The sequence below is a fragment of the Primulina tabacum genome, chromosome 11 (assembly GCF_025594145.1).
Source record: "Primulina tabacum isolate GXHZ01 chromosome 11, ASM2559414v2, whole genome shotgun sequence".
Taxonomy (NCBI): domain Eukaryota; kingdom Viridiplantae; phylum Streptophyta; class Magnoliopsida; order Lamiales; family Gesneriaceae; genus Primulina; species Primulina tabacum.
The window spans coordinates 33,282,822-33,307,849 of NC_134560.1; the positions used below are offsets into that span (position 1 = coordinate 33,282,822).

General features: G+C 37.5%; 1 protein-coding gene and 1 pseudogene across 1 annotated transcript; both read left to right on the forward strand.

The window, feature by feature from the left end:
- The first annotated feature begins 9,413 nt into the window (after window positions 1-9,413).
- Window positions 9,414-11,143, forward strand: LOC142519262 (putative WRKY transcription factor 48; annotated as a pseudogene).
- Window positions 11,144-19,397: 8,254 nt separating this feature from the next.
- Window positions 19,398-21,890, forward strand: LOC142519769 (uncharacterized). The gene is made up of 4 exons (XM_075622799.1): window positions 19,398-19,682; window positions 19,834-21,072; window positions 21,159-21,318; window positions 21,496-21,890. Exons 1-4 carry the CDS (start codon window positions 19,398-19,400, stop codon window positions 21,888-21,890), a joined length of 2,079 nt encoding a protein of 692 aa, XP_075478914.1.
- Window positions 21,891-25,028: the final 3,138 nt, after the last annotated feature.

Below are 25,028 nucleotides of genomic sequence, written 5' to 3' on the forward strand. Positions count from 1 at the left end.
ACCGCCTTGAAGTCAAAGTATACATACATCAGGTCCAAGAATGATCTGCATTTATGTCTCTACCCCAAAAAAGGTAGACCAAGTATAGACTTCAAGTTCTGATGCTACAAGACAGTTACCATAAAAGGATCTCCTCAGGAAAAGAGCTTCAGAAATACGCTGAGCAAAAGGAACATTAAATGCTTTTACAAAGATCATTTAATGCTCATAAAGACGACAGCAACACATCTATTCAGTGGATCGGGTTAACGTTGTTGCATCCTTTCCGACCGTTAAGAAGATCGTGTATATTAACGGAGGAGTGTGCTAGCTAAGACTACCTCTTGATCCACAGCCAAAAACTCTCGTTGCTAGCATACACAAAGATCTCAGAGCGCTATCAAAAGCATACATACTTAATCGCTCTTTTAGCACGCTTTAAACATCATTACATTCGATCTTCTAAAGATCAATTTTGTGCTACTCAAAACAAACTGATTGTTCATATCAGTAACCTTTTGGTTATTTGATTTAGTCTTGGTATCTGGTGAACTAAGTGTTCTTAAAATCCAGAAGTGTAAAGTGATCACTAAGAGTTCCAAAACAGGCAGTGTGATAAGTCCTGGTTGGAGTGGGCTGTTGCAAAAAGTTTGTAGAGCCAAAGTCTTTTAGTTGAAACCTTCTTAAAAAGGAAGAAGGGGTGACGTAGGAGTATTCATTCTCCGAACATCCATAAAAAATCTTGTGTCACTTTACTTATCGCAAGCATTTTCTTTGTTTCTAATTGTTGAATAAGCTTGTTAACGTGTTCAAGTTTCTATTGGAAATTGTGAATCGTCTTCCGCACTAAACAGTGGTTCACGTTTCCAACGTTTGAGAAGAATTGTTTCAACCGCCTAAAAATTGTCAAAACCAACATTTTACACGAGAAAATTTGAAAGAGTTCATTCACCCCCCCTCTAAACTTTTTCCCGATCCTAACATGACCATCTTCCCACATGATTCATATAAGAGAATTTCCGACGAGTTTATTTGCTCCCGGACAGCTTGCTATTCCATATAAGATTTATTTTCTTTTCAAATAGGCTTTTGCAAAACTTGTTGCTTTTCCCGTCATAATTTTTAACATAAAAGATCCATTTATAGAATTCTGATAGGATTTAAATAGAAACTTGATTATGGGATCAGTTCGGGCACCTGCGAGAGTGCTTCAAATAAAATATTCTCAATGAGTTGTGATGTGATCTCTCTGAAATGGATGAGCCGGGTAAGGGGCTCCAACGGATCAAACCAGTAATTTTTAGTGTTTAGGAATTTGAGTGAAGACAATGGCTGCGATAACACATGCGAACAAGAAAAAAACTCGTGAATAGGCGCCGGAGGAGTGTCCGGCTTAGCCACTCTGATGCTTAAGTCAGCAGGTTGGGGATGAACATAAGCAAATATATGATAGAATATATGTAAGTGCTTGAAAGTTCTTAGGTTTCAGAATCTGTAAATGACATTAATACCTGCTATATATAGCAGAAAATGGGGTAGATACCTCGTTTTCAGTGCCACCTACTAAGTATGGCAAGTCGGCTGCCCATACTTGTAGCTTCTGATGACTTCTAGAATACTTCCAAGTCCAAGTTGCTCTGACAGATTAGACAGCCTGTACCAACCACACTCGAGTGTGGTGTAATTTTTGAGGTGGCCCGGGTAGAAGGTACCCGGGTGCTTGTAATGAGGGCCTGGGCTGTTGACCTCCCGGGAAGAGGAGAAATGCCCGGCTAGTGAGAAAGAGTACCCGGCATATTGGCTCTGATCCGGGCTATCCAATGAATAAAATCGGGTTAATGATGACCCGGATCCTTATGGGGGTATCAAGCTGCAATAGCTTGTGTTCTAAGAATATATACACCAATGAATTAGATCGAGTTTGGTTTCAAATTAAGCGGAAAAAACTCGAAGTAATCATTCGTTAAGAAAGACTGAAAGATTGTAAAATTTAATGACTTGTGTAAACTGATCGACTGAAATACGGGGAATCAGTTCTGACTTCTATGGACAGAACTGAACTGATATCATCTGAACTGATTAAGTCAGTTTAAAACACAGTTAAGCAGTTAATACACAATATATGTTTATGGATGTTCGGAGACTTCAACTACTCCTATGTCACCCCTTCTACCACCTCAGATAAGATCCACTAGAAGACTTTGATTTATACAACACCTTGTACAAACCCACCCAGCTTAGGACTTACCCACTTCCTAACTGAACTCCTAGTCTATACTGAAGGCATTACCTTCCATCAAACACTTTTTTAACATCTATGTGTCAAAAACTAAATACACAAATTTTACGTCTTTGTGCAAGACGGTATTTGAATGGTGGTGTGTATGTGAGAGAGAATTGATCTCTGATCTCTGAAAACAACCCGAAAAGTGTTCTCACACACTGAGAGAAATAAGCTTCTACACTAAGCTGACATAAATTGGAGTGTTCCCTCTGGGCCGATTGCTTCTTTGTAAGCTGATATGCAATAAGCGTGCCCTTTCTTTTCTCTCTAGTTTTTCCACCTCTTATACATATATCTTTGTTGATGGTCTTGATATGTATTTATAGCAGTAATGCGACCGTACATCAAGACTATCACATGTGATCATTGCAACTTTAATGCGTTCTTTGAAATTTGTGTCTAGACTTTTCCGACAGCCATTCTGGAATTTATCTTTAAGCTTTGCTGCAACATCCATTAATATACTATTGATAGTACAGTTGATTTTGTATCTTTGTGCACGGCTGGATTCCATTGAATAAGCTTGTCGATTTTTGCAACTGATTGGTTCTACCTGATACTCTGAACTGATCATTTGAACTGATCTTCAGTTGGGCTAATGAAATCAGATGACTCGTTAGTTGAACTGATTTCACTCTTTCAGTTGAACTGGTCAACTGGGCTTTTCATCAGTTGAACTGATTCGGTTTGATTAATCAGTTGATACTTTCAGTTGCATTCTTCGATAGCTTTAGTTTTGGCTCGATAATTGACAGTTCGAATACTGATCAATTTCAGTTTTTGTGCACTTAGATAAAATCATTAGAAACAAAAAAATTTTTTTTTTTAATGTCGAAATCAATATTTTCGGACATGAAATGTTCCAACACTTGACTGTGACCATCTCGGTTAGACAGACTCATAGACCACATGCTCTTTTAGTATAGATGTCATCGTTAGTTAATGAAGCAACAAGGGGTGTTTCATCTATTAGATGATCTTTGATAAATTTTTGAATATTTGTGTCTGATCTCCTTAGTTTGATAAAAATTAAAAGCTTTGTGTGAGTCTTTTTTGGCTGGTTCACTGTTGTACTGAAAAAATATAGCTCCATAATATATCTTCTGGACAAATAGTCGTTGTTTACTCATGTTTCATGAACAACTTCCTGAGTCCACTTAGGTAATCCTGAAATTTATGGGAAGCTGGGTGATGTAGTATAAAATAATGTAAGAGCATCGAATTCATACCATGCTTTGATCTCTTTTGGATATGAATTTGGTTTCATTCATACCCTAGAATATTTTCCTGCTACATCAACCCGGATTGTGGATGAGTTAATGTCTATTATTGTTTTAAATTTATTTCAATTCTGTTGATATACTTAAAATGGAGAAACTGTAGATTCATTAGTAACAACCTTATATAACCCTTGTTTGTATGAGGTCTAAGGTTGATCACTCTCTCTTCAATCCACGAGTAAAGGGCTGACTTGAAAACTCGATATAAGGAACTGGAGTTTCAATTTTTGTTTTGACCGACTCATCTGGAGATGATCCCGACTTAACACTTGTGCTAGGAATACCTGAATTCTCTGCTATAGGTATAGAGTCATGTACTCGAAACTCTTCATTTAGGAAACCAATGGCTTCTCAATGCCTTGGAGGATAGGCCTTTGTATTACATATTATAGCTGTTATAAGCCTGTAAAATCCTATAATTTGATTAGAGAAAATTCTCTTATCGACTTTTTATAGCCTACCCGCAACTTCTACATTAAGGGCAAGCTTGTTATACTTATTTTGAAGCATTTCAAGATGTTCTCTCAAATGCCTCTTCATTTTAATGATGACATCAATATCACTGTTGTCCATATCTTGTTAAGAAATTTGTAAGAATATTTTCAGGAGATTTAATAATCACAATATCAAAAATATAATTTTGACATAAAGTTTGTCACCTTAATAATCTAGTCCCCTCGGGTTTATATTACATTATATTTTTCAAGAAAGCTTTTGCTGGTATGTTATCAACCTTTAAAGTAAATTTCTTTGTCAATAAAAATAATAACCATTTTTCAAAAGTATTTTTTAATGCATAAAATCCATTTTTGTTGATATTTCATCGTATGGTTTCTGCTTCTGAGAATAGACCACCGCAATAACTGCATGGTTATTTTCTTTCTGGTGTAAACTTTGTTAAAATCGCTGCCCACCAATTATCACTGACATCTATGTATAATAATACCAAATTATTTTAATCTTACTTTCTTCTTCCATCTGGATTTGGTAAAATCCAGACTTACAATCAAATCTAAAATAATATTGTGGTGTTGCATATACAACTAATCAAATGTTCTCTAATAGGCATAAAATAATTATCAAACTCCAAGATTTTATTAATTTCTTGATAACTAATAACCAATCTGAGTTTGTTACTTTTTACTCACCATGATTTTTTACCAGAAAACTTGGGCTGTTATATGGTGATATTCCTGCTTTGGCTATTCCAAGGTCCAAATATTTTTTAATAATAATTTCATATCCTTATGATCAATTATGTTTATTGGGATATGCTTGCATCTGAAAAATTCATAATATTTGCTTTCCTTGATTTTAAGCCTAGCTTTGAGTCGATTTTTATCTCACCATGCCAAAGGATTTTCATTATAATTTTTTTATCCTTTTCTTGAAATCTTCTACTTTCGATTCAAACTCTACCTCATTCTGGTGTTGAGATATCTTGAGGAATTTGTTTCTACTAGTCGGAGGTACTTGTCTGCTCTCCCTTAGAACATTGTTTCTCCAAACCGTCTAGAATCCTTCATTTTTGGGTTGAAGTTTTCCTTCATCGCCACTCTTGCTGCGAAACTGGATTGGAAATTTTCTATAAAATGCATCTCTTAGTATCATGGACTATGAATTTTTGATCACATGGTGTTGTGAACACTAATATTCTAGTCTCATTTTCTTGTGTATATTATTTAAAAAATTGTAAGAAATTGTTTCCTAACAGAATATCAGCTCTTGTATCATGGAAATAAATTGAAGGTGTTTATACTTTCTACCAAGTTATTTTTCCATCACCTCTGATTAATATTTCTATCATCTTAATCTCTTTACAAAAGATTAAGATTTGTTTAGAGAAATCTCGTACAACTATCTGAGATCATTCTCCTTCCAATTCTTTTGGAAAAACTCCTCTTTTTTTTGTACAGATTCCAGCCCTGAATCAATATAAACAACAAAATATTATAGTTTATATTGTTCATATATTGGTTCGTGTTCATTGGATCTTTCATATTCTATCATCTGTCGAAAATTTCATTCCATTATTCAGTCCTTTCCAAGGTTTGTATTCCTAGAAAAATGGGCACTCTAGCCCAAGAATTAATTGATATGTTTTCTTTCCTGAGATTTCTTTGATTTGAACTTCCAATTCTCCGATATTGATTATTTCTTGATCATTTTCTATTATAGGTTGTTCCAAATAGTACATAATATTACAAGAAAATTGATTTCTTTGTATTGTATTATCAAATATTATTTCAATTTTCCTCCATCCTTCCAGACATCTAAGTTTTCCTATTGTTAGAAAAACTTTTCGTTCTTGGTTGGATTTCTGGGACAGGTCTTTTCCCCTAATTTTGACTTGTTATTATATCTCCTTGAAAAGATAATCTTCTTGGTTCCAGTTTAAGACTTTGATTCATTCGTATAATCGATTTGTCTTGAATCTGGATATTTGTTTCATATATTAAATAAAACTCGATTCTTTTTGGATTAATTGACTGAGAAATTTTTTCAAATATTTTTGACATTTCAACAAACTCATTTCTAATAAACAATTCTGAATTATATGTATTAGATAAAGAATGTGAAATTTGATAGGTAATATAATATGATTTATTACCTTATTTCATAAGCCTTTTTTTCTTTGAAGTTTTGATGCAACATCAAAGCTCGGCTGAAATCTCAATCTGCCAGGTTGTGGGCAATTCTTGGATAAATTACTCCTATAATTTTCCTTGCACAGAAATGTCCTAAGATAGTTCTCAGTATTAAATTTTGAAAGTTACCCATTCTTTTATCGCTTATATCAATATCATTTCGTAAATATATTTCATCTTTAAAAGTAGCTTTTATCATAATCTAGATTGCTCCGACATGGTTCATGCTAGTTCAATCTTGAATTTTTGTAATTCTTCCTTAATTTCTTCAGAATGAATTAATAGCATCTACATCCAGTTTCCCTTAAGTTCCATTGAAATTGATATTTCTCTTCTGAAAACTTTATAGATTAGATGATGTTTTCTATTTCTTATGCCAGATTTCCTAATAACTTTTCTACATATCTCATAGAGAACTCTTGATATCTCTGTGGGCCATGATTTTCTATCATGAAATTTTGGATCATGTTATGAGATATTGTTGATTGGCAAAAAAAATCAAACAAATCTTCATATATTTCGTGTCAAAACACTTCATCTTCAGTCAAATTCCGATTATATCCCATCATATTCTTTATGACATAAGATTTTCTCTTCTTCATATATAGTTTCGTATGAGGCAATATCCTCAAACTGATATGCTTGAACAAGATCTTGGTAATAAATTACTTCTTCAATAATTGTGTCCCGACTATTAAAATAATCTACCCTTGTAAATTGTGCTTTAAATAACGTAGTCATTCTTCATGTTATCTCACTGCGAGATTCTCCAGTTAGGAATGACTCTTTGATTTTTATCGAAGTCATGTCCCGTGCAATTTTAACTGATCCCAATAGAATCATTTATAAAAGTTTAACGAATCATTCTCTGTTGAGATCAAGTGTTCGTGTTGCAATTCTCATAGCCGATGTCCAATCATCTATGAGATCTTCTCTGTTTTTTAAGTTTAGTACATCAAAATTAAGCATAACCTTATAAAGATGTATATGTTCTAAAACAGATTTTCCATAATATGTTTGGTGAGAAATCTGTTTGGTGCAAGAGAATTTGACTTCTCCTTGACCTGGTTCTCGTTGGGTGTGCTTCTCCACATACATGAAAATTTGTTTGATGTCCTCTCATATTTGTACTATGAGATCGCATACTTTCTCTTGGTGGTTCATGAGAAGGTGACCATGTTATTGTGGGAGGTTTGCCTCTAATTGTGTTCATCTTCAGATTTACGACCCTTAGATTTTCAAAAGATTCTTCAAGATCTTTGAGATCATCAAGACCGATCATTTCTAAAGTTGTCATCAAATTAATTTCTTCTCTATGATATTTTTATTAGATTGATCAATTTTCTTCGTAAGTTAAAAGTTTTGGCATCACATTGGTAGTCTTTTTTTTGTGTAATAATAGTTCAGTATCAAATGATGATAGTAACATATCTATCGAAGTCCTTCTACTGCTTTTTGTTTTAGAATTTGGATTTTTATTTGAATATCTTTTAGTGTTACAAGAATTTCTTCTTGTCTTTCAATATTTTTTCTACCTTTTGTGGTACATAATACAACATACTGTCATAATTCTGTTTTTGGATTCTCTAATATCTCCAGAGAGCTTAGAGGAATCGGCTATCAATTCCATGAACTTATTAAACTGAATCAATAATTTACCTTTGAATTCTGATAAGTTCCACCTTGCTCTTGATATCTAACATTGGTTAGATCTTCTTGTTTCAAATATTCCAAAGTATTGTAATAATTATTGCAAATAATTAATCTCGAACATTTGTTCGGATCCATATTATTTAAGAAAATTTTCCTCCTCGAACATTTAGTTACACAGTAAATATAATTTTGTATGTTTGAAATAATTTACCTTGATTCTGATATTATTTCTGGTTCAGGTAAATCTATCAATTAAAATCAATAAATATAAGGATATATGTCTTTCTAGCATTTTAGGGAGTTTGAACAAAAAAAATTTAGATCTAGAGTGTTAGAGTAAATTATGTTTAAATTTAAAATTTTATCTCCAATATACCCTTTGATATAATTCAAATTCTAGTGGCAATAGTTAATTAGGTTTAGAAAAATGAGGAAAATAAAACAAATATTGTTTTGAAAAGAAAATCCTTTTTCCACCCACGTGGATCCATCAAATTTACGTTAAAGTACAGATTTTTTTATTTTTATTTTTTTTTAAAAAAAAAGATAAAAACAAAAAGCAGTAAAGTTTTAAAAAAAAAAAACAAATTCCAAGGATTTTTCCACTCGCCAAAGCCGTTAGCCGCATTCACATTCATCCGATTCCCGGTCAAACACCGCGTGTGAAAACGCGACGATTTTCCGAACCAGGCCGGGTCGGTGCCTTTGCATTAAATACCAACGGGAATCAGCCCCCCACCTACGGCATCGTTTTAAGTTTCCGTACCAACCGTCCGCCGATATTTCCCGGTCGACTTCCCCCACTTCGATCCACATTACCAATTTATGTAATAAAAATACCATAGTAATTATAATTCATCAAAATATTTACTTTTTTTTTTAATTAAAGAATGGCTTGCCCCATACACACACTATCACGCGTCTTGGAGTATCTTTCCTCACACGATATATGCAAAAATATTAGTACAAAGCACCCAAAATTTAATTTTTTTAAGTAAATTTAATGTTTCTTATTATAAAATTACGAATAAAAATGGTAAATAAATCATATGTTTATAATTTAGCTTTTAAATATGCCATGATTTTATGTCAAAAACTTGTGTAAGACGATCACATGTCGTATTCTGTGAGACATATCTTTATTTGGGTCATGTATGAAAAAATATTACTCTTTTATGTTAAGAGTATTATTTTTTATTGTGAATATCGGTATGGTTGACCCGTCAGACATATAAAGATTCGTGAGACCATCTCACAATAGATCTACTCTTATTTTATTTATATTACTTAGTTTTTTATGTAATAATTAGATATTATGTTAAAGTTAAAAGATCCTTAATTAACTCAGTTTTACAATATTTTTGATAATATATTATAGATAGTATAACTTATATTTGTAGTAAGGAAATCAAAATTTACAAAAATCATTTTAACAAGTATTTTTTTAAGGTAAAGTTAGTTTGTTAATATCAAAATATCATTTGAAAAATAGATTTCAAATTATTATTTAAATAATAATAAAAAAAGAAAAAAGAAGTACATTATATACCGAAACCCACCCCTTCAAATTAAAAAGGGCAACTTTACAAAGTCTTTCTTCACACCTGAAAATCCCAAGAACCCAAACAAAGCAGTCTCTCTCTCTTCTCCAAGAGAACACCAACAAATGAAGAATCTATGTTTTTAATATACCAATGGAAGAGAAGAAAGACGAGTCTGGAATTATCACTCAGAATTCGCTTCAAAACCCAGCATTCTTTGATCAAATGATCATGTTTCCAGACAGCACCACCTTGTTCGACTTATCCTGCGAAGAATTACCTGCACTTCATCACAAGAACTCCACTGGGGTTTATAGATATGCTGAATTCCTTCCAAGATTTCAGCAACCCTTCTTCTATATTTGATGATTTGCTTCAGAGTATCACAGCCCCTCCGCTGATTCCGCAGCCGCCGCCGGGAAATTCTGAGGTCGTCGACGCTCCGGCAACGCCCAACTCTTCTTCCATATCATCATCTTCGACTGAGGCGGCGGGTGTAAATGATGATTCGAAGAAGGCTGAGATTGTGGAGGAGGAGGAAGAAGAAGAAGAAGAAGATCAAGATAAAGCCAACGATGAACAGTACGCTATTATTATTGTTTTCTTTCTTCAGTGTGATATAAAGATGCTTCTTTATATATGCATATATCCATCCTATCCTAGGATTGCACTTGTTAATTTTATAAATTGAAATCCCAACAGAGATGTGTGCAGATCTTGAGGTTTTAATGGTTTTTAAAAAAAATTCGATGCTTGTTTGATAAAGCTGATACGATGGTTATTTTTGTTTTTGTTTTTTTTTTTTAATGTATAGATTTAAACCCAAAAAGAAGAACCAAAAAAGGCAAAGAGAACCTAGATTTGCTTTCATGACAAAGAGTGAGATCGATCACTTAGATGATGGGTATCGATGGAGAAAGTACGGCCAAAAAGCTGTGAAAAACAGCCCATTTCCAAGGTATATTCACACACACACACGCGGGTTCACAAGAAACAATCTTAGCTAGAAACCATCTTTCTTTTTCGCTCTTTTTGATTATGATATTATTCATTAACATGGGAAAAAACAAAGTGGTCGGTCGATTTAAACTTGATCAGTACGACGTTGTACTTGTACAAAGAAATCGATCTCTCCTAGCGAATTTAATCTGCTTGTATTGTATATGTAGGAGCTACTACCGTTGCACTAGCACATCATGTGGCGTGAAGAAAAGGGTCGAGAGATCGTCCGAGGATCCATCCATTGTTGTCACAACTTATGAAGGCACACACGTACATCCCTGCCCCATAACGCCCCGAGGCTGTACCTTCGGGATCTTGCCGGAAACCGCCACCTTCGCAGACATAGGTGGCAGCGGGAGCGCATCCCATTTTGTCGTGCCACAAATATTCCAGCTATATCAGCAGCAGCAGCAGCAACCCTATTTCAATAACTTGACACCAACGTTAACACCTACAACTAATTTCGATACATCTAGCACAATTTCTTCGTTTCCTCTTCCGACATCGATTCAAGAAAGACCCTTTTGCTCCACTCCATCTTCTTTGGCAAGAGACCATGGTCTTCTGCAAGACATGCTGCCATCTCAGATATTGCTGAAGGAACCGAAGGAGGAGTAGAAATTAATAATCAACTAACGAAGGGTTTAATCTGTATTATCCAGTTTGGAAACTAGCTTTATTGGTTAATATCATTAGTTTTGTATGCTTTTATTTGTTGATTTAATGAATCATATGTGAAGTTTGGATTTTTCTTTACATCTGAAGTAACTTCATATACTTACATTATAGGTTTCTTGATTTTATCACATTTCTTGTTTCATTAATTTTTAGTAAACGGAAGAGTGGCTAATTTTAAAAATAATTAACAAACAATGTTTCTTAGTTATTTCCTAGTACTAATCCTATGAAACTATTGATAATTAATTAATGTTGTATAGATTATCTGGGTTGGTCTATGTTCTTTACATATCCATGACATCATGTTTTATTAATAATTAAAGGGCTAAAATTTTACCGTATCGTATGAGAGAAATACCTCAGATGCAGCATAAAAAAACGACTAATTGTGAGTACTTACGTTTTTTTTTTACTTTCTTTAGTTATTCCAATAAATTTTTTTCGATTTATTATTTGTGAGTGCTTAATTGTTTTTTCAACGGAAATCGCTCCAAGCTTCTATATATAGAGTTAGGGTTTTCCTGCTTTGAGCAAGCTTTTCTTTGAAGTTTCAATTCCCTGGGAACAAATCTTCGCTCGCACGTCATATATGTCGAATGATTGGTCATATATAATATATCATATTCTAAAATATTTTTATTATGATTAAAAAATTTAAATATTAGTAATAATATAGTCGGTCAAAATAAAAGCAATATGATAATTTACGTCGATTTTTAGTAAGGTATATCGGATATTAATAATGAATTGATAGAAAAAGATATCTTTTGTATAAAAAGGATGATTTGAGATTTTTTTTAAAATATTTTATTTAAAACGTTCAGGGATACTTTTCAATTTGTAGACATACTTAAGAAGTGTTTGCATAAGATCATATTTTAATTTGTAGAAGTGATTAAATTTATAGATTATGAAGAAATAAGGAATAATCCTAAGTGAGTAATTTTTTAATGTGAAAAGCTAAAAACCAAACGTAGGTAGTATTTGATAAATAAGTAATTATAATTATAACTTTTTGACCAGAATCACTTTCATATAAGCAAAATCAACATCTCACCAAAATCCTAAATTTATATTTCAATTAAATGAAGCAGAATTTTGTGGTAGAAAAAATTTGTGTGAGACGGTCTCACAGGTCGTATTTTGTGATATGGATATCTTATTTGGATTATCCATAAAAAAGTATTACTTTTTATTGTGAATATCGATAGGATTGACCCGTCTCACAGATGAATATTCGTGAGATCGTCACAAGAGACCTACTCTTTGTGATATACTGAGATTTCGATACGACATTTATATCGTTATACTGTTTTATACCGAAAAAATACTTTATCTTTTTAATTGATAACTTTATTATTTAAAAATATTATGTATTTTTTAATTTATATGTATTATTTCGGTATAAACCAAAATTTTCAAATTTCATACAATTGTCGTACCGAAAATTTCGGTAAATTCAGTATATTTCGATACAATAACCTCGTTATATCAAAATTTTCATTATTTTTTCCCACCTCTAGGTATATATAATTGATTGTAGAAGAAGATTTGTCAAAGATCGGTTGCCCTCCATCACCTCTTCCAAAGTGAATGAAGTCAAATGCTCAAACTCTTGGATAAATTCAGGAGATTTGAAATTTCTTTCGGATTCGTAATAATGGTAAATGATTTTTTGAGTTGATACTCTAAGTTGGTCTCTGTCGTATAAAAAAATGGGTAAAATATACATATAGTTTGATTCATAAATACTTGGGTGATTTTTTTAATGTAAAATACATCATGTCGTATCCATACACGCTTGGCACACTGATATATGTTACATGAAGAAATTTTTCTCCTGATGAAGCATAGGCTAAATGTGATCATATCTGGTAATTAATATTCTTGGAAATGAGTCGAAGTCATGTGAAATAAATGATGAGCAATTCTTGGGTGTGAATTCAAGTGAAATCTGTTTGGATTTTTGGTGCGGAAGGAAAATATTGAATGTGTGAAATCAATAAGATTTGTTTTCTACAAAGATTAACTCCATGCACATTTCTAGGCAATTCATTCATTACATTTTTAAATTTCATATTGATGGTTATTTTCATTTATTCCTGATGGTTAGATTCATTTATTCTAAGGACGAATATACTATAAGGTATCATTTCGTTCGTGTGATATGATAAGTAAATAATATATAATGAGTGATTATAAAATGAAAGGTAATGATAAATAACACATTGTGATAAATTATATGATGTTTGACCTGATTTTAAATTATTTGATTATTTTTGTTAATTATATTATGATTACAAAAATGCTCTCATCATATATTAATTAGTAATATATTCTTAAAATGATTGAATAAATAAATAAAATTTCTAGATTTTTGAAAATTATATTAATTATTAAATTTTCACTAATTTCAATTTCCGAAAACAAATAAAAAATCAATTAATATTATAAAAAAATAATTAAAATTTATATAAATATGCATTTATTGTGATAATTAAAACAATCATACAAATTTGAATTTTAAAAAATGGTTAGTTAAAATTACAATATTACGGTTAAAAATAATATAATAACTATTATTTAAATATGAATAATAATAATTAAATTAGTCATAATATTTATCAAATTAAAATTTATATTTAAATATTACTAAATTTGTTTAATTTATAATTATTTTAAATTTTAAGATATTAAAGAAAAATTTAAATTAATCAAACATCATATCTTCTCGTCAAATAATGATATGACTACCAATAAGAGAATAATAATGCATACAGTACGGACTGAACTTGGCCTATCACGATTTTAATCATGCACTCCAAACAATGTCTAAAACGACTAGGATGTTTAACGTGCGGATTAATTCAAATAGTAAGTAAGAACAATCATTTACCCTGTTTCAAAAATAAAATGATTAAAAAAACATCCATCTTCAATCAGAAAAGGGAAAAATAACTAGTTTTGATTCATTAACTTGTCGCATTTTAGGTTTTAGTGCATTATCTCGTTAAACTTTGGTTTTGGTGAACTTATTTTTAATTTTCGACTATTTTGGTTCAATAATATTTTTTGATGTTTATCTAGTGCAACGTCGGCACTCCAGCAAGTAAAATAATAATAATAGTAAAAGTTTTTGTATCAAGTTCAAAACCAAATTTGAATATCTAGTAAACCAAAACTCAATATGACACAAGTTAGTAGACTAAAAAATTTATTTTTGCTAAATAATTTTTTTCTAAATATTATATACTTGTTATATTGTGTGTGTGCTACTCTCTCTCTCTCTCTCTCTATAAAGTATAGATCAACATATTTCACTAGTACTTTGTGTAAATTGTGTTCATCAAGTTTTTCAATTATTTGTTGAGAATGGAGTTAAAACATACATATATAGTTTATCAAAAAGAGAGGGTTGACACATCCAACAAATTAGATAAAAAGAATTAGAGTATTTTAATTTAGAATATGTGTAAGGTAAGTACTCGAACTGGCTTACGTCGAGCTAATTAGAGATAGTTATCAAGGGAAAAATTACTTTTAAATATTCTTCTAAATCCAATTTGAATTAATTAATTCGGTTTAGGAGATCACGAAAGAGTTCCCAAGCTCGACCCAAACTTGTGATCCGAGCTCTCGAACAAATTTTCTATACCCGATTTGAGCTCGCGAACCAGCTCGAAAACTCATGCTCGACTGATTACAATTTTATTTCGAGAATGAGATTCCAACAATTATTCCGCGAGCTTGTAGGCTAACGAATAGCAGGTTAAACCCATAACCGCTCAAATAAATATGCATTTTTTATGTCCATTCCTTTCGGGTTACATGGTTAATATTTGTAAAGTTGGCCTTTAGCTTTTTTCTTGTGAAGAATATGACTTTAGGCAGTGTTTCACTCTTTTTGTACTACTTTCATTCTCTGTTTGCGGTAAAATATTTTGAAAGTTCGGAAATTTGAATTTCTTGGTAGCAAGTTATTTCTCTTGCTTCTTAGACACTGAATCTTTATTTTTTCTTCAGCTTAGTATGAAGCTTTTCATTTCTATTTTCGCACTATTATCATAACAGCACAACTCAAATCTTTTAAATTATATAGCAACTCAAACGTCACGTAGTGATCGCTCTCCTAACATGGACAACTATTTCACCCCAACAATCATCATCGCAATAATTACACTCGTTGCAATCCATGAAAATCGAACACACAACATATTAAAAAAAATCAAAGACGTGATCTTGACTCTGATGTCAATTGTAAGATCGAGTGTTTATCATTTTGCCAAAAATTACAGCCAGTAAAACACAAATATTTTAAACCATAAATCAACTCGATCATTCACTTTTCTTGCACCCAATTCACATTGGGCCCTCATATTATAATAAAGATCGATCCTACCACCCCAAGTACTAAGTATGTATCTCCACAAGATGTGAAGCACCGACGGAGCATTTAATGACCTCTAGCTCCCTATGCCATTGCCCGATATGAACATATGGTCACCACACCTGGTCGTACATGTACCATGAGCTTTCAAGCACTCAATATTTTTTTCTGTACGAAAATGAAATTGTGATATATTGAAAGATTATTTAAAATAAATTATTATGTTTGTGTTCGATGAATAATTAATATTTATGAATTAATTTATTTATTTATTACAAGCTATGAAACTCTAATTCTGGGTTAGATCTGAAATGCAATAAATGAGTAGGGGCCTTGCTCACAAAATTTAAAATTTGCAAATATTAATAGCTCATTCAAGTCGATATATTGCAATAATATGCATGGTCCTGCATACATTCTGATAAGTTATAATACTGGAAAAATCTAATGTACTATTCTCAAATAGATAATATATGTATATATATATATATATATATACACACACACACACACACACACACATATAGGAATTACAAATACTTACATGACACTACAAAAAAAAAAAGGCGTCAACGACGGTTTTTCGATTTTTAAAAAACCGTCGCAACATTTACCGGATGAACTAGATCCGACCATGGACATCTTAGGGAGGATGAACTAGATCCGACCATGGACATCCTAGAATAGTGGTGATACCTCCATAAGGATCCGAGTCATGAATGACCGGGGATATTAATTGGACAGCTCAGATCAGAGCCAATATGCCGGGTACTCTCCTCACTATCTGGGCACTTCTTCTTCTCCCGGGTAATCAACAGCTCAGGCCCTCATACAAGTACCCGGGTACCTTACCACCGGGGTCACCTCGAGAATTGCACCACACTCGAATGTGATTGATACATGCTGTCTAATATGTCAGAACAACATGGGTTTGGAGTGTTCTAAAAGTCATCAGAAGCTATAATATGGGCAACCGACTTGCCATACTTAGTAGGTGGCACTGGAAACGAGGTACCTACCCCATTTTCTCCTATAAATAGTAGGTATTAATGTCATTTACAGATTCTGAAATCTTTGAACTCTCAAGAACTTACACAGATTCTCATGTATATTCGCTTGTGTTCATCTTCAACCTGCTGACTTAAGCATCGGAGTGAATATGCCGGACACTCCTCCGGCGCCCATTCACGAGTCCTTTCTTGTTTGCAGGTGTTATCGAAGCTATTATCTTCACTCAAATTCATAAACGTTAAATTATTGATTTGATCCGGTTGATCCTCTTACCCGGCTCATCCATTTCACTAAGATCACATCATTGGCGTCGTCTGTGAGAAATTGAGATTAAGGCGTTGATATGGCTCCAACCAGAAGAACTAACAAGGACAATTCCCGGGCTCCTGGAGATGGTGCACATACTTCGGGACAAGGTGGTGCTCCTCCCACAGGACCTAACCTTATCACTATGTCTCCGGAAGATCTGGCTCGAATTGTATCTGATGCAGTGCGAAAAGCTATGGCCCAGAAAGACCCCTCGCATCATGTTACCCCTCCAGGGAGGGAGCAGGAGCAGGATCAAGGAAGGAGGGAGGAGGAGGAAGTAAGAGAGGAGGACGTGGAATCTAGTGCTGGGTCCAAATCTCCAACTGTGGTGGAAGAATTGTTGGAATTAAGACAGAAGATGAAGGTCTTGGAAGGACAATTGGAAAGCCGGAGTACTTCTCAGGCAATTGCCAAGGGATGCCCATTTGCTGAAGTCATTGTCCGGGAACCTCTTCCCGGAAACTTCAAATCTGCCAAAGTGAAAGATTACGATGGCAATGCAGACCTCGAGGAGCACCTGGCCAGGTTTGAAAATATGGCCATGTTACATTGTTACACTGATCGAATCAAGTGTAAGGTGTTCTTGACAACGTTGGTGGATTCCGTCAAAGATGGTTCGAGGGATTGGCTCCTCAAAGTATTCATTCCTTCAAGGACTTCCAGAAGGTATTTTCACACCATTTTAGCAGCAGCAAAAAGTACAAAAAGACTGCATTTAGTCTTTTTGAAGTCAAGCAGAGGCCAGAGGAGAGTTTGAGGGCTTATATCAGGAGATTTAATAGAGTGGCTCTGGATGTCCCACATATGCCACAGAGACGAAGACAACCGCCTTCACCCAGGGTTTGAAGGAGGGTGAGTTCTTTCGATCATTGACCAAGAAGGTGCCCGAGGATTTTGAGGACATATTATCCCGGGCAGAGAAGTATATTAACATGGAGGAGGCACATAGGCAGAAAAGAGAAGCGGGGAGGAAGGAGAGGGGAGACCGGGTGGTAAAGCCCGAGGAGAGAGGGCCGAGGAAGATCAGTCAGGGGCAATTTTCGCATCACGTGCCCTTGAAGATTATCCGGGACCGGGAGTTCCAGGAATGTAGCAGGGATTTGTTGCCATCTCAGCAGTTCATGAAGCCTGAAAAGAATGGATTTTGTGCTCTTCACGGGGTGTGCTACCATAATACTGAAAGCTGTAAAACCTTGAAAAGAGATTATGTCCCGCCCTCTGCCCAGGGACATAGCCAATCCAACAAGAGGCCGAGAGTGCCACCTTGGACTTCTCGGCAACCAGGACCAAGCACCCGGGGAGATTCGAGGAATGCCCCAAGAAGTGATGCCGGTAGGAGGAGAGAGCCAAAAGTTGAAAGGAAGAAAGCCTCGCCCCCCGCTGCGGGTTTAATAAAGATGATATTTGGAGGCTCCACTGATGGAGAATCCAATCGGGCAAGGAAATCAAGAAGTAGGAGGGATTGCATGGAAGTGGAAGGGATGAGGGGGAGTGAGGCGGTAATCAGTTTCGACCCTGAAGATTTAAAGGGGGTAAATCTACCCCATAATGATGTCTTGGTTATCCAAGCCCGGGTGGCAAATTATGATATTCTGAGAATCTTCATGGACTCGGGCAGTTCTGTGAATGTTTTAAGGATGCCCTGGTGCAGATGGATTTGCAAGGTTTCGGCTGGAGACCGTGGAGACGACACTTTTTGGCTTTGCTGGCCATGTGGTTTATTCGAAAGGAGAGATTGTCCTGCCATTGACTTTGGGCTCCCGGGATCTTACGAAGACAGTGATGACCACTTTCACTGTGGTGGATTCCCCATCATCATTCTGGGTCGGCTGGCCATGAATGAGCTGAGGGCCGTGGCATCCACCTACCACCAAAAGATAAAGTTCCCTGTGGGAGCCTGGGTGGGTGAAGTCCAGGGAGATCAACCTTCTTCTCGGAAATGTTATGTGGAAGCAGTCCGAGCTGATCAGAGTAAAACCAGGAGGGAGGGGAAGAAAGCGAGAATGGATGAGATGGCAGGCAGAATGGTGGAGAAGGGTGATGTACATTTTGTAGCCGAAGAAGAACAGGAGATAGTAGAAGTCGGACTAGGCCAGCAAATCCAGGTGGCTCGAGACCTCAGTGCATCCACCCGGGTTAGTTTGATTAAATGCTTAAAAACTAATATTCATGTTTTTTCCTGGTCCCAACAGGAATTGACAGGGATCTCACCCCTGTTATCGGAGCATCACTTAAATATTCTCCCGGGATCTCACCCGGTGAGGCAAAAGAAGAGGCACTTTTGTCCGGAAAAGGACAAAGTTATTGACGAACAGGTGAGAGATCTGCTGAAGGCCGGCCACATTCCGGAAATTCAATTTCCTACCTGGCTCTCGAATGTGGTATTGGTGCCGAAGTCCACCGGAAAGTGGAGGATGTGTGTGGATTTCCGGGAGCTCAATAAAGCATGCCCGAAAGATCATTATCCCTTGCCCATGATTGATAAATTGTTAGACTCCACCTCGGGCTATGACTTGCTGAGCTTCATGGATGCTTACCTAGGGGTACCATCAAATTCCCCTGGCCAAGGATGATCAAAATAAGGCCAGCTTCATCACCTCGGGAGGTACGTTCTGTTACGTTGTAATGCCTTTTGGGTTGAAGAATGCTGGGGCCACCTACCAGCGTCTTATGAACAAAGTCTTTGAGAAGCAGTTAGGCCGGAATGTGGAGGTATATGTGGATGATATTCTGGGCAAGTCTAAAGAGGTTGCGGACTTCATTGTTGATTTGGAGGAAACTTTTGCCACTCTGATATATTATGGAATCAAGTTCAACCCTGCCAAGTGTATCTTTGGCGTGAAGAGTGGCAAGTTTTCGTGTTTTATAGTGACAGATCGGGGGATTGAGGTGAATCCAGAGAAAAGTCAAGTCTGTATTATGCATGTCATCTCCCCGATCTGTCAAAGAAGTATAGAAGCTGACTGGGAGGATTGCTTCTCTTTCTCGATTTATATCCCGGTTAGCACACATAAGTTACCCTTTCTTTCAGATCCTAAGGAAGGCCCAACAATTTGGATAGGATGAGAAGTGTGAGCAGACCTTCCAGGATTTGAAGGTCCATCTTGCAGACCTTCCTGTATTAGTAAAGCCGGAGCCCGGGGAGAAATTGTTTGTTTACTTATCTACTACAGAGTATGCTGTTAGCTCAGTAAAAATAAAGGAAGAAGGCTCAGATCAGAAGCCTGTCTATTATGTCAGCCATGCTCTGAGAGGCCCCGAGCTTCGGTACAATGAAGTAGAGAAGATTGCCTTGGCCTTGGTTATGACTGTTAGGAAGCTGCGACCATATTTCCTGTCACATCAGATCATAATGCTCACCAATAGCCCTTTGGGGAGGATTATGACTCACTCAAAAGTATCCGGGTGGATGATCAAGTGGACAGTGGAATTGGGAGAGTATGATATTAAATACAAACGCAGGGTGGCCATCAAAGCACAGGCCTTGTCAGATTTTCTATCCGAGCTGGTTCAGCTCGATGAAGAATTATGGAGAGTTTTTGTGGATGGAGCGTCTAGCCTTGCTGGATGTGAAGTAGGGGTGGTGATAATATCTCCCCTTGGAGAAAAGATTAAGCTGGCCCTGAGAATTGATTCTCGGGTAACTAATAATGAGGCTGAATATGAGATTGTCCTTGCCGGCATCAGAGCTGCCCGGGAAGTTGGAGCTTCCCGGATCATTTTATACTCTGATTCACAATTGATTACACATCAGATCAAGGGTGTTTATGAGGCTAAAGATGATAGGATGCTCAAATATCTACAGCTCATCAAAGCCCAGTCAGAAGTCTTTGTGGATTGGAGTATTGAACAAATACCCCGGGAAGAGAATAACGAAGCAGATGCTTTGGCAAAAATGGCTGATTCTCTATCAGAAGTCAATACCCGAGAAGTGCTACATGTTTCCCAACTAGTCCTCTCTGCAGAAGAAGAAACATTGCCGGCACCTGAGGACTCCTGGATGGCATCCCTGATCAAATTCATTATAAATAATGAATTACCTGAAGACAAAGCCCGAGCTCAAAAAATCAAGAGACAAGCTCCCAGGTTTGTTTTCTTAAATATTGTCTTATACAGGAGATCATTTCAGGGGCCCTTATTGAAATGCTTATTTGAGGGAGAAGTGGATTATGTCCTCCGGGAGATTCATGAAGGTGCTGTGCTGAGCATCTCGGAGGAATATCTTTGGCCCGGAAGACAATGCTTGCTGGATTCTGGTGGCCAACTATTAGCCAAGACTCTGCTCGAGTGGTCCGGGCTTGTGAGGGTTGACAACATCACTCAAATTTTCAGCATAGTCCGGCCACTCTTATGAAGCCTATTTGGGCATCTTTCTCCTTTGACCAGTGGGATATAGACATTGTGGGTCCCTTCCCAATTGCCCGGGTTCAGAAGAAATTCTTGCTGGTGGCTGTGGATTATTTTTCCAAGTGGGTAGAAGCCGAGCCTTTAGCCAAAATCACTGAACAAGAAGTTTTAAAGTTTTTGTGGAAAAATGTATTGTGCCGTTTGGAGTACCCATGAGACCGATTTCAGATAATGGAAGATAGTTCCAAGGAAGGGAGATCACATCTTGGTGCCGGGAAATGAAAATTACTCAGTATTTCACCTCTGTTGCCTACCCTCAGGCTAATGGCCAGACAGAAGTGGTAAATAGAATTATTGTACAAACATTAAAAACCAGGTTGCAAGGCAAATGAAAAGACTGGGTGGAAGAATTACCCAGTGTTCTCTTGGCATACAGAACTACTCCTCAGGGCACCCACTCAAGAAACTCCCTTTAACTTGGTATATGGCTCTGAAGCAGTCCTGCCAGTTGAAATTGGGCAAACTTCTTCCCGGATAGAATCTTACCCGGAAAACAATGATCAAAGCCGGGCCATGGAGTTGGACTTGGTAGAGGAGAAGAGAGATCGAGCATTAATTCGAATGGAAGCATACCGGGGTCGGGTTATGAAATCGTATAACAAGAAAGTCCGAATCCGAGACTTCCAAATAGGGGATCTGGTTATGAAGAAGTTAATCCAGCAGGAGATGTGGGGAAGCTGGAAGCTCAGTGGGAAGGATCTTACCAAATAACCCGGAGAGTCAGCTCGAGATCCTTTTATCTCGAGGATGCCCAAGGATAGGCTCTCAAGAGACCCTGGAATGTATTTAATTTAAAGAAGTATTATTCTTGATAGATGTAATTATTTGTTGGAAGACATGATGAAAGATCTATTTTCTCAGAGAAAAATGTTGTGTATGGTTCTTATATCCTAGCCCGGGAGGTACAAAGCCCCGGTTAATCAAAAAGCCCAGGGCACTATACCCTGGCTCGGGGAACCACACCTCGACCATGAAAAGCCCAAGGCACTACACCTTGGCTCAGGGAACCACACCTCGACCATGAAAAGCCCATGGCACTACACCCTGGCTCGGGGAACCACACCTCGATCATCAAAAAGCCCAGGGCACTACACCTTGGCTTGGGGAACCACACCTCGACCATGAAAAGCCCAGGGCACTACACCCTGACTCGAGGAACCACACCTCGACCATTAAAAGCCCAGGGCACTACACCCTGGCTCGGGACATCACACCTCGACCATTCCAGACTCCGAGACATGCTCTCTCGCCCAGTTTTCGCAATTGGGTTATACATACCCGGGTTTAAAGTTCCTATATCTCGGTCATTTGCTGAGTATGAGGCATTTTATTCATAACATTGATCAAAATCCCGAGTACTTACTAAAAATCCTGGTTAGTTCTCAACACTTAGAAAATTTTTCTGATTATTTGCATACGAGCAATTATATTATCCGATTCTTTGAAGAGTTAGCAATATGTTATTATAAAAAGAGTTGAAGAAAATTGGAGTTTCATTAAAAAGCCTGGAGGACTAAGAAATACAAAGAAAATTGCAGAAGGAATAAAAGAGTAAAATCCTATTCTAGATCTACGAGGACAGATTGCTCCCCGGCTTTCTCAAGAGCCTCTTCGATCTCTTTACCAGCTGCATCGTTCTTGGGAAGGGAGTCGATGGCCTTATCAATATCCGGGAAGCCTTCTTTGCCTTCAGGGATAAGACCCTCTTCCTTGAATTGCTCCTAGCACTTCTCAAAGCCAACTTTGAAGTAGTTGTTAGACTTATCTCCAATAGCCGCTTGGAATTCCGAGGAGTGGAGGAAAAGGGCCCGCCATTCCTCCTGGGTAAGCTGCAAGGCCCATAGCTTTTCTTCAGCAGCAATGGCTCGATGGTGCTATAAGCTGGCTTCGTCTTCGAGGTAACGAGTACTGGATTCCAGGAAGGAAATCTGCATCTGAAAATTCTCCTCTCGGACCAAGCCTTAATCCCGGGAAGTCTGGGCAGAGGCCAGTTGTTGGTTGGCCATTTCAAGGGAGGCCTTGAGACCCGCGGTCTCTTTTTCATGAGCCCTGGTAGCCTGAGCCAGCTCTTCTTGCATCTTCCCGTAGAGGTCTTGGCTGGCCCGGGCTTGTTGACCTTTCTTAGTGGCCACTGCGGCCACCTCCTCGAAAGCCGAGACTATCATCTGAACAGCTTGTACAAAAGAAGTTTAAAAAAAACGAGAAAGAAGATAAAGGAGAAAAGAAGAGACTTACAAACAAGAGCCGGTTCGAGCCCTCCAGGAATCTGGCACCTGGCAGTGAGCTTTTCAGAAATGCTTCCTCAGCAGGGATGAGCATCTGTTGAAGTAGCCCCCTCAAAAAAGATATTAGCCCGGGTAGGCTGATCAGTTTGAAGGGGCCCTCGGCAGGGTTCATCAGTAGGTTGTTGGCGGGAGAGAGGTGATTGGGTGGACCGGGAGGTGCCCTGGTCGTCCTCGAGGATCTTCTCGACAACGATCAGCTCCGGGTCTGTTGCAGCTTTTCGCTTCCTCTGCCTAAGAGGAATCTGATCTTCAGCCTCCTCTGTGGTTTCCATCACCACCCGAAAACCGGTCCCCTCCTGATCAGGCGGAGTGTTTTCTCGGGCAAATTCAGCTCTCAGGACCGCCTCCTCCTCGGCCCACCTTTTCTTTTCTTCGGCAGCTGCTCGGCGAGCTGCCATTTCCTTCTCCTGAGCTGCTTTCTCAGCTTCCTGCTTCCTGGCAAATGCTGCTTGCATTTCGGAATTGTCTGCACAAGAGAATACCAGGGTTATGTAAAAATTAAATATACAGACTAAGAGTACAAAGGAGCAGGAAAGAGAGAAAAATTACCGGGTTGAGAGCCCGAGCCAGCCGTCTCATCAATTACCCGATCCAAAGGGTCCTCAGCCCGGGCACTCAACCTATAAGCAACCAGATTCTCATTAGATATAAGGGTGGAGGAGGAGTATTTACGCCCCTCCACCAATGTTTGGCTTACAAGGAAGGGCTCTTCGAATTCGTAAGTTTTGGGAAGGGTAGGTTGTGGAGGCAAAGAAGGAAGGAACCCGGTAAGACAAAGGAGGGGACCTGGGAAGGTGAATAAAGAAGAATCGTCATTTCCATCCCTTCTGAGAGAAAAAGATGTCATCAAGGAACCAGACATTTAACCGGGCAGTCAGGGAGAAGGCATTATCTCCGAGTCTGCAGGAGAAGAAGTAGTGGAGGATGAGGGGGTTGATAACAAGATTGTTCATTTTGAAAAGGACATAGGCCGAGGCCATAATCCTGAAGGAGTTGGGGTGGAGTTGGTTAATAGGCACGCCAAAAAATTTGGCGACCTCAATGTAGAAAAAATGGATGGGGAACCGGAGACCATTTCTAACCTGGTCCCGGAAGAAGGTTGTATAGCTAGGAGGAGGTTGATCAGCCATATCAGAGGGGCCGGGTATAAGGATAGAAAAGGTGGAAGGAATAGCCCCCAGAACTCGGAGTTCCTCGCCTTCCCCTGAGCACAAGGTGCTACTCATTGAGGAGAACAATGGAACCCCCGGGGTCTCAGTGGTAGGAGGGCTCGAAGCCCGGGCGTTGCCTTTACCCCTGCTCTTTTGCAGAGCTCGGGAGTGGCCAGAGGAAGAAGGTTTTAAGGAAGATGGCTTGGTTTGATGAGCTGAGGATTTTTGGGAAACTTGGGTAGGAATGCGACGGCGAAGGAGAGACGGGGTGAATCGGAGCGCAGCGCGGTGGACTCGTCACTAGGCGAGCCTTGCGCATTGGCCCCTGAAGTGGAAGAAGTAGAATCAGACATGGTTAATAAAAGAGAGAACTTACGAATCTGGGGAGGAAAGCAGTGGAAGATTGCCGGAGT